The following is an 18,321-nucleotide window of genomic DNA, read 5'->3' as shown; positions in this document are numbered from 1 at the left end:
AAGAAATACAAAAATAAAGCTATGATCAGGCAAGAAAGTTTGGTCTAAGGATCCAAAGAGGCACAATCAAATGATGAGGAATATCTTTTGGTCACACTATAATATGAAATAGGGTGGAGAACCGATCAATCTTAGACATACACTGAAGATGAACCACAGACTAGGCCCAGAGTTGAACAGATGGAGGAAGAGATTGGGCTGAATGGTCTTTGGAAAAATTGGGCAAGGCTTTCAAAGACTCCAAGCTTCCCTGTGAACAAAAAGTTCATCATTTAAAGGACAATATTCTTGCATCAGTTCTGTATGGCTGCAAATCATGAAATTCTAGTCTCCAGAGAATTAAAGATAAGTGTGAAGACCGTGTATTTTAAAATCAGCCGGAGTCAGGAATTCAGGTTAGGGGAAAATTGTCAATCTTTATTCTCAGTGAAGAAAGATCAGAGGTGGAAGGGAATCGGCGATAGCAATGTTGCAGCTGAGTCAAGAAGCTAGCTAGACCAGCAGCCACGCGACCAGCAGCTAAAGGAGCATGGAACCCAGGTCAATCTCTCCCAGCTTCTCTTCCTGTCTCTCTGCCTCCACAGACCAAAATCATCATTTCCTATACAACACATCAGGACTTGCACAGAAGAGTGGGTGGGGGCCATTCTTTATCCAATCATGTATATCAATAGAGTATAGTCCAATTACTATTTAGCCTCAGTGCATCAACTCAAGCCTCAGCCCATTACAGATAAGGCTCACTCAAAAGACAAAAGAGGAACATGAAAAGTATGAGTAATCAATCAATATTTATTAAATGCCTATCATGTGCCAGGCAACAGATTATTAGGCAAGAACTATGAAACTAAAGTTATTTAAAGGAAGCTAGCAGAGAAAATTAAGACTGAAAAAGAAGATGGGGTTGCCTTGTGGCAAGAGTAAGAGATAAGTGAAGGACATCTTGAGTACTTCATTAGTGTCCATGCAATGTCAAGAGAAGTAGAGCAAGGTCTCTAGCACAATGAAGAGAAACCATGTGAAAGCTTCATGGGAGCCACGTCTCAGGCTGTGATCTACAACCACTGTATAGTTATCTTGGTCAGAAAACAAAACATTAAAATTTCTGAGTATCAGTATGTCTGACAGATGTGGTGCTTACTGAAAGACTCGTGTAAACACATCTTAACTCCCCCAATTAAATTGCAAGCTCTTTAAAAGCAGGGTCTATGGCTTACCCTCAGTTGAATGTAAGTACACTGGAGCAGATACTCAAAGGAGCAATAGAGAGTATTCAATCAATTAGTGCTTTTAAGCTGACTTCTAATCAAACATCCTTTATCAAGCTTCCTTTAGAATACCTGAATACTGGCTGTTGATAGTTGACTATTAGGAACTGTTATGTCAATCTGTTCTTCATTACATTTTCTCATATCTAAGCACCAATTCCACAACCTCCTAGTCAAACTTGTCATCTGCAACAGAGACCACACCTGGGAAAGGGAGTTCTGCTTTAGTGATTGAGAAACCCTCATAGGGTAAGTGGTTTACACCAAAAATTGTCATGACAGCAATGACAAAATTTTAATGGAGCAGTGGACAGAGGACTGGCCTCGAAGTCAGAAAAAACTGAGTTCAAATCCAAGCTCAGACACTGAATGACTGTGTGACCTCGGGTGAGCTGTAAACCTTTGTCTACCTCAGTTTCCTCGACTGTAAAAAATGGGGATCATAATTACATCATCCCATGCCTCCCAGGGTTGTAGTGAGAATGAAAGGAGAAAATTTACATCTGTAAAATGCTCACATTTGTAAAGTGCTTAAATCAGCACAGTGTCTGGCACACAGTGGGTACTTAATAAATGCTTGTTCTCTTCTCTTCCCTTTGATAATGTTCTAAGCAGGAAATACTCACCCAACTGTGTTACAGATTTTTCTCCATGACAAGCATATGGATGTTAAAAGCATTATAGATTTGTTCCATCAGCTGTTTAAAAACGAAATGATCACCCGTACACAATGATTTTGGTGTTCATGGAAGAATTACATCAAATTCTGAGTGCTTATAAGAGCAAAGTATCATTTGCACTTGTATTTCCTGTACTTAGTCCAGTGCTTGGAATAAGATAATCACTCAGCCAATGCTTTTATTTAGGGGGCAACTAGCAACTTCAGGAAATACAGGAGTCATGAGGACCTGAGTTTAAAACTGTCCTCTGACACTTGACACCTACTGTGCAACCTTGGGCAAGTCACTTAATCCCAATTGCCTGGTTGGGAGGAAAAAAAGGCTTTTTCATTCATTCACATACATTTTTATATATTCAGAAGCTGTGTGCTGGAATATGCTAGCTACTCTTGAGGACAGAAGAAAATATTTAATAAAGTCCTGCTTATACTGATATTTCTAAGGAATTTATGATTGCAACAATGATGGCAGGTCCTCATTAATTACATTAGCCCCTCATAGTAAAGAAGGTGTTTGAATTCCATGTTTTTAAAGAAAGTCCTGCTCTTTCAATATCGTCAGATTCTTCTGCCTGCATGTCTTGGCCAATGCAGACACTGACATGGCAAATACTTAGCCGTAATAAAAATATATAGTCAGAGAGCCAGTTTCACATAAAGCATCATGAGGAGAAGGACTTCCCCTGTAACTGGTATAATCTGACAGAATATGTGATCATATCCTTTTCATCCTTTTGTTTCCTCCAATTTTATCTTTAATTGGGTTCTTATCTAAATGGACTGATATTCTTTTTTCCATTTCTTCTGAAAACATTTTTAATTGATTTTAACTAGATTACTGAAAAGGCATGCCCACGTCAGGGGATTTAAGTCAATGGTAAGGGAATAGAGGTAAAGGGAAGAAGTAAGCAGATTCCCAAAGTAACAGGCCACATAGGGGTAAAGGGAAAGACCACTGCCCCTGGAGACAAGAAGATCTGGAGTCTTATGCTATTTCAGACATCTACTAATGTCATGCAGAAAAAAAAAATCACTTTAAAACAGTGCCCTGGGCAACTCTATCAGATTTTATGTACACACAAGCACACATGCACATGCATACACACACACACACACACACACACACACACAGTTCCATGACAAAAAGCAGTACACCAGATAGGCAAGTAGATCCATGCCACAAAAAGAGCTGAAGAGCTCCTACTGTGTACAGAACAGATGTTGACTGTATCATCAGAAAGAAAACATCCCCTATAACCCACCTTCTTAAAATGTGCTTCACAACCCCATTTTGGGTCTTGTAAAGGAATGTGGGGGGGTCACAAAATTATGATTTTTTTATCAGTAAATGTTTGATTTCTACATCTATTTCATATACCTACATATCAGGGTGGGGGACATCCCATAAAAATTTCTCACATGAAAAGAGGTTAAAAATGGGAAAAGTTTAAGAAGCTCTGAGCTGGAGGAAGTAGTAAGGGAAAGATCAAGTGGGGGATTAGAGGAGGAAATGAGAAAGAAATGAAATAAAACCAGTGTCTTCAAGAGAAGAGGGGGTGGAAATACACAGAGATGATTAGAAGAAATAAATGCTTTTAGATTACATGATTTGGTTCAGTGAACCATAGTTCAAAAGAAGTTCTATGTTGAGCAGAACGGTTTTGAAGAGGTCATCCTTAACAACCAAGGCCACACAACGCCTTCAAAGTTACCATCATTTCACTAGGACCTTCAACTGGGGCCAGAGTTGTTCTGTGGACTTGAGGTTGGTTATGTTTTGTTTGGTGGGAAGAGGAAATAAGATGGGGGAGATATACACAGCCTATTACCTATGATTACTAACCAAGGCAGTTTCTTCTTCTCTTTATGACTGAAAGTGGAGTACCCAATCTCTCCTGTGGATGGATTTTTCTGCTTCTTACTAATCCTTGCTTCCTCTAAGCCCTTCCCATTCATTTCCATTGTGAACTTTTGACACAGTAGTTCCTCGTTTTTACTCAACTGATAATGCTCTAAAAACATGAGTCCTCTGGAAAAATATAGTGACCTTTTCCCAATACTAAACTGGGTGGACTCTGCAACTGTACAGCACATTGAAAATTGCTAATCAGATCCATCCTAAAATTTTCTCTTTTAATAGAACCTGAAATATGGGTATGATCTCTCATTAAAGAATGAGCCCTAAATCAGATGTTCAATATGCTTTATTAAAACAAATTTTAAAAAATTAGTGAAGGCAGAAATAAAATGAAAAATCACAAAAAGATGGGAAGTTAGTACAAAGATTTATTTATATAGCAAAGAGCCAAACACATATTGCTGTCTGTGCTTCCACAATGTTACTTTGGCAGGCTGGAATGCCTGATGTTATCAAAGGAAATTATAAATTAGGCTCAATTTTTAAGACAAATAATTTAAATCAACTACAAATGTAGTGACACGAACAAATCTAAAGTTCATACTTCAGCAATGGACATTTTAATAATGGCACTGATGTGGCCTAACAGGAACAATGATTTGGAATGGCAGTGATTCCATTATTTCAAAATGAAGCAAATGACATTTCTTTAATAGTTAATATGTTAACAAACTAAATGCATATTAACTACAGACATGATTTCTAAAAAGTTTAAATTTGATTATCTGAAGGACAAGTGATATATACTATTGAAAGTGAAATAATCTTTTTAATTATCTGTGGTAAATAATATCTCATATGATATATAAAAGATATTTCGTACAATAATGAAAACTGGAAAGACTGGAGAACATCTAGGTAGCACAGCAAATAGAGCCCCGGGCCTGGAAAGGTCACTTAATCCTATTTGCCCCAGTTCCTTACATATAAAATAAGGTAGAGAAGGAAACAGTAAACCATTCCAGTATCTCTGCCAAGAAAACCCCAAATGGGGTCATGGAGCCTTAGACATGATTAACTTAACTTAACAGACAGAGATGAAAGTGTCCTTAGAAAGAAAATCCTTAGATGAAAGGTCTTCAGTTCTCATTTTTCATATGAAGAAAGTAAGCCACAGGAACTTTAATAATAATAACACATTTATACAACACTCTAAAGTTTGCACATTATTCTAGCTATATTATCTCTTTTGAAATCCTTAAGGCAGGTGCTGTTATTACCCCCATTTTACAGATGAAGAAAGTGAGGCAGAGAGTTAAGTGACTTGCCAAGGGCTATACATCTAGTGAAATATCTGAGACAGAATTCAAATTCAGGTCTTCCCAACTGTGACACCAGTGCTCTTTCCACTGTACCAATAAGCTTCCTAAGTGGATACTTTCTAATTTATAAACCAGTCAGAGGTAAAGTACAGGTGAGAGCTAAATTTTCCTAACTCTCCAGCTCCTCATTGCTTCCATAGCAAGCTTGTTACCCACTGATCTTCTATATCACATGTATTCTGTATCTGAACTATTGCCTTCCAAATATTTGGCATTTTAACCTTGTATGTTTTTTTTTTAAATCAATAGATATTTACCATTAACAACTTGGTTCAGGGAAAATGGCAGATAAACGTGCATTCTGGAGATAATATTCATTTGTTGATTCAACTTTCAACAATGCGTGATAAATAGCATTTGCCTTAAACAAAAATTTCAAAACATCTGCTAGTAAGGTAACAATTACAGAAAAGACTATTAGCTGGTGAACTAGGACACTACAAATGTTTAGTGAAGCTAGTGGCTTTTAAAAATATTCAAATGGAAAAATAAAATGTAGATGCATACATATATGTAGATGTATTGTTATATGTATATTTATACACAACGATACCTTTGAGAATTAGCTAAAAATAAATGTTAGATTCAGTAATTTAAATTTCTAGTAAAAAGATGTTATTTACTCGCACGTTTGAATTGTTATATTTCATAAATAAGATAGTATATATGCTTTAGGAAGCTTACTAACAGTCCTCAAAGTCCCCCCCACCCCCCGCCAAAGATTTTACTTGGAAAGATGACTAGGTTCATGTTTAATACCAGCTCATTTTCATTATTTCAAAATAATAAAGACTATGCTAAAGTAGATTTTTCTTTTTAATGAAGTAAAAGGAAATTAAGTATTCATAAGTAAAACCTTAGAGCAAAGCAAAAGTTCAGAATATTAGATGGAAAATCTCAATATAGCAAAAGGATACACTGAAAAAGCAGAACAGAAAACCAAAACAAATAAAATTCGATATATAACAACAAACTTCAGGGTAATTTTTAAAAATATGCGAATTAAAAGAACATGTACAATTTCTAAAAACTTAAGTCACAAGACCAAGACATAATTTCAGAAGAAAACAATCAGAAAACAGGACAAAAATCCTCAAAGAAAAATGTTCACTGGATGGAAGTACAAGTATGTCTGAAAGTGTTCAAAAAAAGAGATAAGTGGGAGAGTAAAAATTGGGGAAGAAATGAAAATGATACAAGAAAGTGATAAAAGAACATAAGCAGCTCTGTAAAAAGATCACAAAAATACTAAAGAAAATGACACAAAAAACCAGAATTGGTTTAATGGGAAAAGAAGCACAAAAATTCACTAGGGAAAAAAAAAAAAAAAACTTAAAACAGAATAGGTTGTGGGAGGATTGTAGAATTGGTCAAAAAATTCTAAACTCTTCAAATTTCCTCTACAAACAAAACAAAATAGTGCCTTAGGATAAACACAGACAAATAAAGCCAAAAAAGAGTTGGAGTAGAATAGCTGTCCTCTTGTGACTAGAGAAGATCCAAAGAAATAAATCCCAGAATAGACGTTTGGACCATGGGAAGTATAAACAAATCCAGGCTAGTTTCAGTGAAGCAACAAGTGGTGAGCCTTGGGACTAGGTAGATTGGGAGGTAAATTCCTCCACAACCAAAATAATTTTTACTTCCCCAATAGCGTAAGGATTTAGAAGTCTCAGAGGGGGAAGACTGAGGAAATATCTGCTGATAAGGCACACTAGGCCCAGCTGTGCTCCCAAGATATAGGCCTGGGCAAGAAGGATCCAGCAGACACCCAGCAACTATGGAAGCAGTGGGGCAGGGATGCTTCTAGCTATAAGCAGTTACAGGACTCGTGAAGTTCTTGTTTTCTGGTTCTATTACAGAAGGAAGAACTGAAGGAGGACCTGAGGTCAGAGGCACCATCCTCCACACCTCAGGACTAGAAGTGATTACAAACAATAAGCTCTATAAATTTAAAGCTGCTGAAAAAGAATTCATAGAAGACATTTATTTTTAAAAAAAGAACTTTAGAAATAAAATGTGAGAAACTGAGGGAAAAAAATTAAGAACAATCCAAGAAAAACAATTAGTTTATGAATAAAAGTCAACCAACTGGAAAAGGAGACCCAAAATCTTAAGAAAGACTACCACTCCATGAAAATAAGAATTGGCAAGGCGGACGTCAGTGAAGTTATAAGAAACAACAAAAGAAAATATAAAGAATTAAAAAAATAGATTGTGAAACATTTCACAAGAAAAAACAACTGATCTGGAAAAGAGATCGAGAGAACATGAGACTACCTGAAAGCCACCACCAAAAAAAATTATCTTGATACAATAATAAAAGAAGTAAATAAGAAGATAGTCTTTTAGTGTTAGAATAAGAGGGAAAAGTAGGAATAGAAAAAAATCCATCAATCACCACCTGAAAGAGATTCTACAAGGAAAACCTATAGGAATATCAGAATCAAATTCTGAAACCCCCAGCTCAAGGAAAAAAAATAATATAAGCAACAAAACAATTAGCCCATCAGAAAGAGATAGAAAGAGAAATTCCACTTAAAATTATTGTAGACAAAATAAAATACTTGGGTTTCTACCTGCCAAGACAAATTCAAGAATTACATGAACACAAAACATTTCTCAAACAAATAAAATCAGATCAAAAACAACTGGAAAAAATAAATTGTTCAAGGCTAGGATGAGCTAATATAATGAAAACGACAATTCTGCCTATTGCTCTACTTGTTCAGTACTGTACCAATCAAACTTCCAAAACATTATTTTATAGAACTAGAAAACATAATAACAAAATTCATCTGGAAGAACAAAAGGACAAGAATATCAAGGAAATTAATGAAAAAGAAAAAAAACAAAGGATAGTGGCTTAGTAATACCAAACCTAAACTATATTATAAAGCAACAATCATCAAAACCATTTGGTACTGGCTGAGAAATACAATGGTGAATCAGAGGAATAGATGGGATGCACATAACATAACAATCAATGCCTACAGCAATCTAGTATTTGATAAACCACCCACACTCCAGCTTCTGGAATAAGAACTTACTATCTGACAAATATTGCTGGGAAAAATGGAAAAATGGAAAATGATGTGCTAGAAAAACAGCATCTCACACCTCATACCACTATAAGATCAAAATGGATACATGATTTGTACATAAAGTATGAAACCAAAAAAAAATTAGCAGAACAAGGGATAATTTACCTATCAGATCTTTGGAAAAAGAAGGAATTTATGACCAAAGAAGAACTAGAGAACATAGATAACTTTGATTACATTAGATTTAAAAAGGTTTTGCAAAATAAAACCAACAGAAACAAGATTAAAAGGGAAGTACAAAACTGGGAAAAAAAATCTTTACTAACAGTATTTCTGAAAAAAGGGATATACATATGTATATATATACATAATATATATATTTAAAGATATTAAATCTAAATATATAAAGATATTATGTTTTATGTATATATATATATATATATATATATATATATATATATATATATATTTAAAGAACAGCATCAAATTTATAACAATAAGTCATTCCTCAATTGGTAAATGGCCAAAGGATATGAACAGATAATATTGAGATGACAAAATTCAAGTCAGTTATACTCATATGAAAAAATGCTCTAAATAACTATTGATTCGAGAAATACAAATTAAAACAACTTTGAAGTACCCCCTCACACCTCTCATATTGGCTAAGATGACAGGAAAAGATAATGACAACTGTTGGAGGGGATGTGGGAAAGTTGGTACACTAATGTACTATTGGTAGAACAGTGAAACCATCCAACCATTCTGGAGAACAATCTGCAACTAAGCCCAAAGGGCTATCAAATTGTGCATACCCTTTGACCCAGGAGAGCCATTAGTGGATCTGTATACCAAGGAAAACAAAGGAGGGAAAAGGACCCACATGAGCAAAAATGTTTGCAGCAGCTCTTTTTGTGGTAGCAAAGAATTGGAAAATATGTAGATGCCCAGCAATTGGGGAATGGTTGAACAAGTTGGGGTATCTGAAGATAATGGAATATTATTGTTCTATAAAAAATGATAAACAAGCTGATTTTACAAAGGCCTGGAAAGATTTACATGAACTGATGCTAAGCTAGACAAGCAGAACTAGCAATACATTGTATATAAAAACAGCAAGAATGTGTGATGATCAACTATGAAAGATTTGGTTTTTCTGAGCGGCTCAGTGATCCAAAGCAATCCCAATAGACTTTGGACAGAAAATGGCATCTGCATCGAGAAAAAGACCTAGCAATGGCTACAGTGAAAGACTACAGGTCTTAGAACATTATATATTGAAGAGCAAAAGAACTGGGGTTGCAGAAAAAATATCATACCCAGTCAAATTAAGTATAATCCCAATTGGGGGGAAAAAGGCCATTGAATTAACTGCCAGACTGTCAGGATTTTGTTGTAAAAAGATCTGAACTTAAGAGAAAATTTGACATACAAAATCCAAGAGAAATACAAGACTAACATCAAATACTAATGACAAGGAACTCAATAAAGACAACCTATTTATTTTTTATATGTGGAAATGTTTAGAAACCATAAGTGTCTAAGATGGTCATTGGAAAGTGGATAACTTGGAAGAAAGATTGTGGTAGATCAGAATATTATTCTATGTGATAGAATTCTACAAAGCATCTAAGTGATGTGATTGTAAAAAAGCAAAACCATGTAAGAAAAGTTAAAAAGAACAATTATCTCACACAAATGAGACACAAGAACTGACACAGAAGAATTAGATGGGGGGGGGGGAGGAGGAGAACAGGTAGTTCTGGAACTCTACTCTCATCAGGAAAGGATTAAAAAGAAAACAAGCAATGTATATGTAGAAAAAGGGTATAAAAATCTTCTAAATTCATAAAGTAATTAGAGAGTAAAGAGGATAGTGATGAGGGAGAAAATAGTGAAGGGATTTTTAAAAATGTTTAACCATATTTTAAAATATTTAATTATATTACATAAGGAAAAACAAGTTTATAGGATGAAAAATTGGGGACAGTAACTGAAATTATAGTAGATTGATTCTTTCTTTTGAAAACTGAAGTTGGCATTTGCTTCTCATGTCTTCCAAGGAATTTCTATATTTTTCTCCAAGGTGATACTTTTATCATACTAACTGTTTAATATCTAAGAGAGGTAAAGAAAATCTATAATTTTAATAATCATTCAGAAGTTTATAATTCTAGGTTATCATGATGAACAATAATACCATCAAAATTATATCAATGCTCTGTTTTGAAAAAAAGCATAGTCTGTAAGAGCTGGAAGAGGCATTAATAATCTTCTCCAATCCCTTCTCAATATAGATGAGGAAAGAAAAGATCAGGGAGAAAGAAACTTGCCTAAAGCAACAAAGGTAGTTAGGACAAATATAATATCCTTAAGATGAGGCAGGTGGACTCAATGAATTGAAGGTCTGCACCATATCATGGTTTAGTCTTTGTCTGAAAATTTCCCAGAGGAATGAGAAGTGAGAGAAAGGGCAGCAATTTGCAATACATGGCAATGTACAAGACACCTACTTTCTTTTTTTTTATTATTATTATCAAACCATTCAAATTTATTCATTCACAAGTTTCGATTTTAGCATATAAGCATCTATTTTTTCCGATTCTTTTTTCATTAAAGCCTTTTTATTTTTAAAACATATGTATAGATAATTCTCAACATTAAGCCTTGCAAAACCTTGTGTTCCAAGAAGGAATATTTCTCTCCCTCTCTTCCCTCCAGCCCCTCTCCTAAGCAGCAAGTATTGGATTACTTTGTGTTAAACATGTATAATTCTTCTTTTTTTTCTGAGGCAACTGAGATTAAGTGATAGGGTCACATAGTTAGGGAGTGTTAAGTGTCTGAGGCCAGATTTGAACAAAGGCCTTCCTGACTTCAGGGCTGATGCTCTAACCACTGTACACCTAACTGCCCCTGTGTAATTCTTCTATATATTTCCACAATTATCATTCTGCACAAGAAAAATCAGATCAAAAAGGGGAAAAATGAGAAAGAAAACAAAATGCAAGCCAACAACAACAAAAAGAAGGAAAATACTATGTTGTAATCCACGCTCAGTCCTCTGCTGAATGCAGATGGCTCTCTCCAGCAAAAGACCATTGGAACTGTCCAGATTCATGTAATGAAGGGATTTTTAGAGAAAACCCTACTCACATCAGATCTGGTTAAAGAAAGAACAACATATACATTTACAAGAGAACAAAAATTGTCTAAATGTGTAAAGAAACGAGGGTGAGAGAACAGGAAAAGCAAGGGTATAAAAGAGTGTATACACTAATTGGATAAAAAGAAAACATATATATTTGCTAGAAGTAAAGCAAAGGAGGTGGGAGGAATAGGAAAAAAGAGATAATACTTAAACAAAGATCAGAAGTAGAATTTATTAGATAAAAAATGTAGGGATAGTAATCATGATCTCAGAAAAAATGGAAGCAAAAATAGATTTAATCAAAAGACAAAAACAGAGAAACTACACTATAGCCTAAACAACCAATATTGTCTTAGATTATTTAAAATACCTAGAAGAGAATAAGGCTGGAACATTGCTGTGGAAAAGGAAAGGATGAGTTGGTTGATTAGAAAAATATGGAAAGACCTGGATGAATTATAAAAGAAGATGTTATCCACCTTCAGAGTAACAGAGGAAAACTAATGGACTCTTACCCAGACAAATATAAATGTATCTGTGTACAGATATGTATGGTTATAGATATCTATGTACATGTGTAACTGGGGCGTATGTATGTATCTATGTTTGGTTATATGTGTGTATATACATACATATATATATATATATATATATATATATATACACATCTGTGTATATGATTGTGTATATGCATGTGTATTATTTTTGTGTGTAGGTACACGTGTATCCAAGCTTAATTGTAGCCTTCTTGGGGTAGGGGGAAGGAAGGGTTAAAGTAAAAAGTGGACAGTAGAGACCAAAAGAAAACATATAATAAAGCAAAGATGGACAGCTTTGAATACAATATGTAGTACTTATTATATAGGCATTTTTGAAATGAAAATGTATTGTTTTATAGTCTCAATCCTTTCTTATGTTATGTTGTCCACATGGTAGAATGTTTTTTTTATTTTGCATTTAAATTTTGAATATTTTTTTAAATAGCAGAGTAGACAAAATGGAAAAGGAAAGAAATTCTTACTGAAGAAAACAATTCATTAAAAATTAGAATTGGGTAAGTAGAAGGTAATGACTCCATCTAACTTTAATAAACAAAAGAAATCCAAAAGAATGAAAAATAGAAAAAATGTGAATATGTCATTGGAAAAAGAACTGACAAGGAAAACAGAAAAAGGAGAAATAATTTAAGAATTGTTGAATTACCTGAAAGCCATGATGAAAAAAAAGAGTGAGGGGAGGGGAGAGGAAAAAAGGGAAGGAGAGGAGAGAGAGAGAGAGAGAGAGAGAGAGAGAGAGAGAGAGAGAGAGAGGTAGATAGCGCCTAGACATCAATCTATCAATATCAAAGAAAACTTCCATTATATCTTAGACCTAGAGCATAAAATAGAAGTTGAAAGGCTCTACCAATCAACTCCTGAAAGAGATCCAAAAATGAAAACTCCAAGGAATATTATAAACAAATTTCAAACCTTCCAGGTCAAGGAGGAAATACTGCAAAGAACCAGAAAAACAAACAAACAAACAAAAAACAAAAACAAAACAAAACAAAACAAAAACAAAAACAAAAAAACACCACAATTTAAATACTGTGAAGCCATAATCAGCATCACACAAGATTTACTATTTTCCATAATAAAGAAGTGGAAGACTTGACTGTGATATTCTAGAAGACAAAGGAGCTAGTATTACAACCAAAAATAACCTACCAAATAAAAGTGAGTATAATCCTTTAGGAGGGGAAATGGACATTTAATAAAATATAGAACTTTCAAGCTTTCCTGGTTAAAAGACCAGAGCTGAAAAGAACATCTGAAATGCAAACAGGAGACTCAAGAGAAACATAAAAGAGTCATCATAAGGGACTCCATAAAGTTAAACTTACCTACATTCCTTCTTCCTCCCAAATGTGCAAAATATTAGGGGAGTTTTACACACACACACACACACACACTCTCACTCTCTCTCTCTCTCCCTCCTTCCCTCCCCTCTCCCTCTTTTCCTCCCCCCCCTCTCTCTTCTACAAACACAAATATAAAATAAATATCAAACTAATAAAAGAAGCCCTAAGTATTGCCAAAAATTCAATACTCATAGATGCACTATATAAACATAATGAAAATGTTATTACAATTTTCCAGAATGAATTTACTACTTTCATATTTCTAATACATTAATGATATAATTGTTCTTAAACTAATACAGAGTACTTCTATTTTCATAAGTTGACTAAAGATGTGAAATATATGAAAAAGTATTAAGAAAATTATAGGGGCCTTTATATAATTTGTAAATGATAAAACATCTAAAATCAGATGCACACTAATGAAAAGTGATATCCTGGTACACGATACTTCAAAGAGAAAAACAACATCAGCTTACCTTTCTTATGAAAGTAAACCACCATGGGAATAAGACCTATTCACTGGCTTCATAATGGAACAATTTAAAGGGAAACTCACCACCTCAGAACAGTCATATTGCTTACCCTTGCTTGCACTTTCAACATGCTCCAATTCATCTGGAAATTTAAGGATGTCCCGGTATTTTTCCTCACACATTTCAGCAAGAAAATGTAAAAGTGTGGTTTTTTGATCTGATGATTTAGTGTCTCTGATCTAGAAGAAAATGGGAAGCAAAGCCATTTGAATAATATCAACACAAAGTCCAAAGTTATCTCTTAATTTTCTTCACCCATCATTTCAATTCAATTTATTGTTCATTTAAAATGAAGTTGTGCAGAGTAGTTTTCTAATGAGGACTATCAAGAATTCTGCATTCAATTATTAAAAGAAACACAGCTTTTAAAAGGGAAAGACAAAGTATGTTAAAATTAACCATTTTTTATAAATTCTTCAGGACATCTTCATATATATACATATATCTTTTTTAAGCCCACTTTTAAAACTCCTTTTATTTTAAAATGATCCCATTATTTTCCCCAAACCTCAAGATTCTGTGCTCTGGATCAGAATGGCTTAAATCCATTTTTAAACTTTTAGATATTGCTAAAATTATTTTCTTTATTCTTTGCTTACTATTATTAATTTAAATATCATAGGCAAATAAAAAACGCAATCATGTCCACTCTGCCTACAAAGGATCAGCCAGGTTCCACTCAAGTAGTTCAAGGGACAAAGCAGTCACACTATTGTGGGGTAAGTCACCCATTTCCACCAAGAGTTAGACGGCTCTTAGCTTGCAGAGTTGTTTTTTTTTTTCTTAAGCAATTTTGAACTATGTCCTTCAAACGCTATGTAAATATCTTTTGACTCTGAGAAACTCCTACTATAAAGCTTATTCCCCAAAGAAAACAGAAGGAAAAAAATACCCATATGTAATCTAGATATATGTGATGGGAGAAGGAAAAGTAGAAAGGGAGGAAGGGAGAGAGGACAGGGAAAGGTGGGGAGAGAGAAGAAAGGAGAGGGAGACAGGGAGAGAGAAGAAAGATGCTCTTTTTGTGGAAGCAAAGTAACTAGTGGGCTGCCTCCTTACTGTGGAATGACTAATAAAAGTGCAGTATAAAAATACTTCTGACGACACTGGGCGGTAAGAAACAATGAAATAAACAGTTTTAGAAGGCAACTAGGAAAACGTGTTTGAAATAACATGGAGGGAAGTGAGCAGAACCAGAAGCCCCATTTAAAGAATAACAACAAAATTACAAAATAAAAAAGCTTTTAGACTTGAGAAGTATGATTGGCAATGAGCTTGTTTTTCTTGCTTTGAGTGTGTGAGACAGAGAGAGAGAGAGAGAGAGAGAGAGAGAGAGAGAGATTAATTGTTAAGTGAAAAAAAACAATGTTTGAAAAAAATTTTTTCATTAGATAAAACCAAAATCTGTGTCTGTTCAACTTCTACTGTCTATGCTTCATTCATGTCCCTGTGGCCAAGCAGGAGCGCCATATAAGAGCCTTTCAAATACTTGAAGAGAAGTAACACAGCTCCCCAAACCTTTCATATCTCCAGACAAAACATCTGCAATGCTGATCTACCTGTGTGCCTTGGCTACAGGATCCAAAGTACATTGAATGCTTTACTCCTCTGATGATCTATAGTATCATAATTATCCAAAAAATGCCACAAGTTCATCACAGGCGGAATTATAAAAAGTTTACAATATCAAATACACACACACACACACACACACACACACACACCCGCTGTCTTTGCTCTAAATATCTAGTATTTTCTTTGATATGACATTCATACTAGACTAAGGCACAAAAGAAATCAAGAATTTACTTAGTGAAGATGCAAGAAATATGGTACTGAGTACCTAGATTTTTCATTCTATTGGATGCTCTTCCAGACAGATATTTTAATTCGAAAACTCAGAAACAAAAAAACCTTTCCCACTGATGTTCATATACAGATTTACCCAATATAGAAAATGAATACAGGCTCTTAATAGGCTTAGAAAAGTCATATAAGAGAATTTTGGCACTCTCTAGGAAAGAAATTCAATTCCTACTGTTTTGATAATTAAAGATAAAAGCCTTATATCTCAATTAATAAATCAAGCCTATATTTATGACTTTCTTCCAGTTTCTTAAAGTTTTGACTCATTGAAAAATTTAAAATCTTCCCCCAAGAACAGAAAAATAAAGAGGGAAGTTAGTCTTAATGGTAGACAGACAATGTCAACCATGGCAAAGTTGTGATAGTTCAACTGGCCACTTCAATTTCACAGGCACAATTAGCTTTTCTGGATGTACTTTAAACACAGTAGCTTTCTCTTTCACAATAAAAATCTTTAATATTTGATGTTTATCATGCTGATTTACCAAACACTTGAAGTGTCAGGAGGGTGAAACAATATAATCCCTGGGGGTAGTGTGACTTTAGTAAGACTTGCTGTTTTATAGGAACAGGAGGAAGTGCATTTAGAGCGAGTGGTCTGAGAATTGTATTATGTTTTTGCCTGGCATTACTGCAGTCCGCCCATTTGCAATGCTAGGTTAAGCAATAAAAAATACAAAATGGGCATTTTTCTTTATTTTTCTTCAAAAATTACTTTGAAATTTTAATAAAACTGCTAGTTGCCATCTAAAAGTCTAGCATAATATGCTGCTGGGGGAAAAAAAAACACATTATTAACTCCATTTGGTAGCCAAACTCTGCTCTGTACTTCCGTTTTTTAAGACAGAAAAAAAAATACTCTTTTTCTATGGGAAGTCTATGGTGCCACAAAATGTGTATTGTTCACATAATGACAAGAAATGTAATGCTCACAAAGAGAGTTCGTCAGTACATAAATCTTGGATGGACATCAAACGCAGACAATGAGCTGAGTCCAGGACGAAGGCAGACTAATTTGCATTTAGGAATCTATGTAAGGCTTTTAATACGCCCAAGCTTCTCCCTGAAATAGAGGGCCATATTTTTTTACTATCCAAACATGCAATAGTGTATGGCTGTCAATCATAAAATATAACTTTTCCCAAATAAAGCTGTGGTTCAGCCAAAAGGCTATGACAAACACCATGGTGGATGACCGTAGGCAGCAGCAATACTTCTGGAAAAGGATTCTGTGGCTGAAGTAAGGGAAAAGATGGCATTGCATCAGTGTAAAAGGAGGCCAGCTTCTTGGCATATGCAAAAAGCAAAGATTAATACCAGTATCCAGGAAATGTGTGAGATAGAGGGGAAGGCCAATGTTTGAGGCTAAGCTGTAGAAGTATTATGGGAAGAGCGGGACAAAAGTTGCAGATAAAGCATAGATATGGATGGCTAACAATCTGCCCCGCTCCCAAGGCACCCATGTTGATGCGCCCATAGATGTGTCAATGGCTATGAATAAAACCATATTAGTACTGGGATATATGGCTCATAAAAAGCTTTCCTCATAATTATGCAACTCAAGTACCATTATTCCTATTCTCTGCTATTCTTTTCACCATTCTACACTGTCATAATTCATAAAGAGAAGTGACATTTTCAAAGCAAAATTAAAATCTAAATCAATTTTAGATTGATAGTTCAAAAGCTTCTGGGTTGGAAGGGATCTCAGAGACTTTCTGGCAAGGTAACATCATCTCATCAATGACTCATTTTTAGGTCTGATCATTTAATCAATCAAATAGTCAACAAGCATTTACTGTTTGCGCTGGAGCCAGGCACTGTGCTAAGTGCTGGGGATACAAAGATAAAACATTTGTTACCCTCAAGGGCATGTCAAGTCAACAAGGTTTATTACAGAAAGCACATGGGACTATGATGAGGCCTAAGAAGTGTAGAAAGGGACACAGGGAATGGCATGGAAAGGACTTTAAAAGACAGAGGACTTCACATTTGACCGCAGAAGGGAGAGGGACCTGATGCAGTTTATTAAATCCAGAAGGGACATAGTCAAGCCAGCACCCAAGCAAAATCACTTTTGACAGCTGATCTACCCATGCAGCTTGGCGGCTTCTCTGCAAGTTTGCACAGGGCACTAAAAGGTTGCTTGACTTCCCCAGGATCACACAAAAAGTCTATGTCAGAGGAAGGACTGGACTCGGGTTTTATGTCAGCTACAGGGACTGAGTTGAGGTTTTTATGGCTTTGAAGCCAGTTCTCCATCCACTGTACCATAGTGCCTTTCCATCTATAAATATTCATACACATTAATTAGCACATACAAAATTAAGGCAAGATAGCTTAAGCATAGGAAAGTGCTAACTTCTGAAGCTGAACCCTGAAGAACATCAAGGATTTTAAGAGGTTGTGATTGAAAAGAGAACACAATAGACAAAGGTAAGGACAGAAGATGGGAAACTCCTGTGTGAGGGGGAAAAAAGGTAGGCCAGTTTGGACACTACACAGAGCATGCAAAGGAGAACAACGCGAAAGAAACTTGTAAGGCCAAATACCAATATTTTGTGGAGTGAATAGAGCACCAGGCCTGGAGTCAGGATGGCCTGAGATGAAATCTGGCCTCAGACAATTCCTAGCTGTGTG

At 35.1% G+C, this 18,321-nt stretch overlaps 1 protein-coding gene across 1 annotated transcript in view; it reads right to left on the bottom strand.

The window, feature by feature from the left end:
* The window catches only part of DIAPH2 (diaphanous related formin 2), an 868,850-nt gene that overhangs the window by 404,660 nt on the left and 445,869 nt on the right, over positions 1 to 18,321 (bottom strand). The window contains exon 22 of the mRNA XM_031944530.1: positions 13,865 to 13,994. Coding sequence (XP_031800390.1) covers positions 13,865 to 13,994 — 130 coding nt within the window. The remainder of the gene's footprint in view (positions 1 to 13,864; positions 13,995 to 18,321) is intronic.

Source organism: Sarcophilus harrisii, chromosome X (genome assembly GCF_902635505.1).
Source record: "Sarcophilus harrisii chromosome X, mSarHar1.11, whole genome shotgun sequence".
In the NCBI taxonomy this organism is placed as follows: domain Eukaryota; kingdom Metazoa; phylum Chordata; class Mammalia; order Dasyuromorphia; family Dasyuridae; genus Sarcophilus; species Sarcophilus harrisii.
This window is presented reverse-complemented; position numbering and strand designations above follow the sequence as displayed.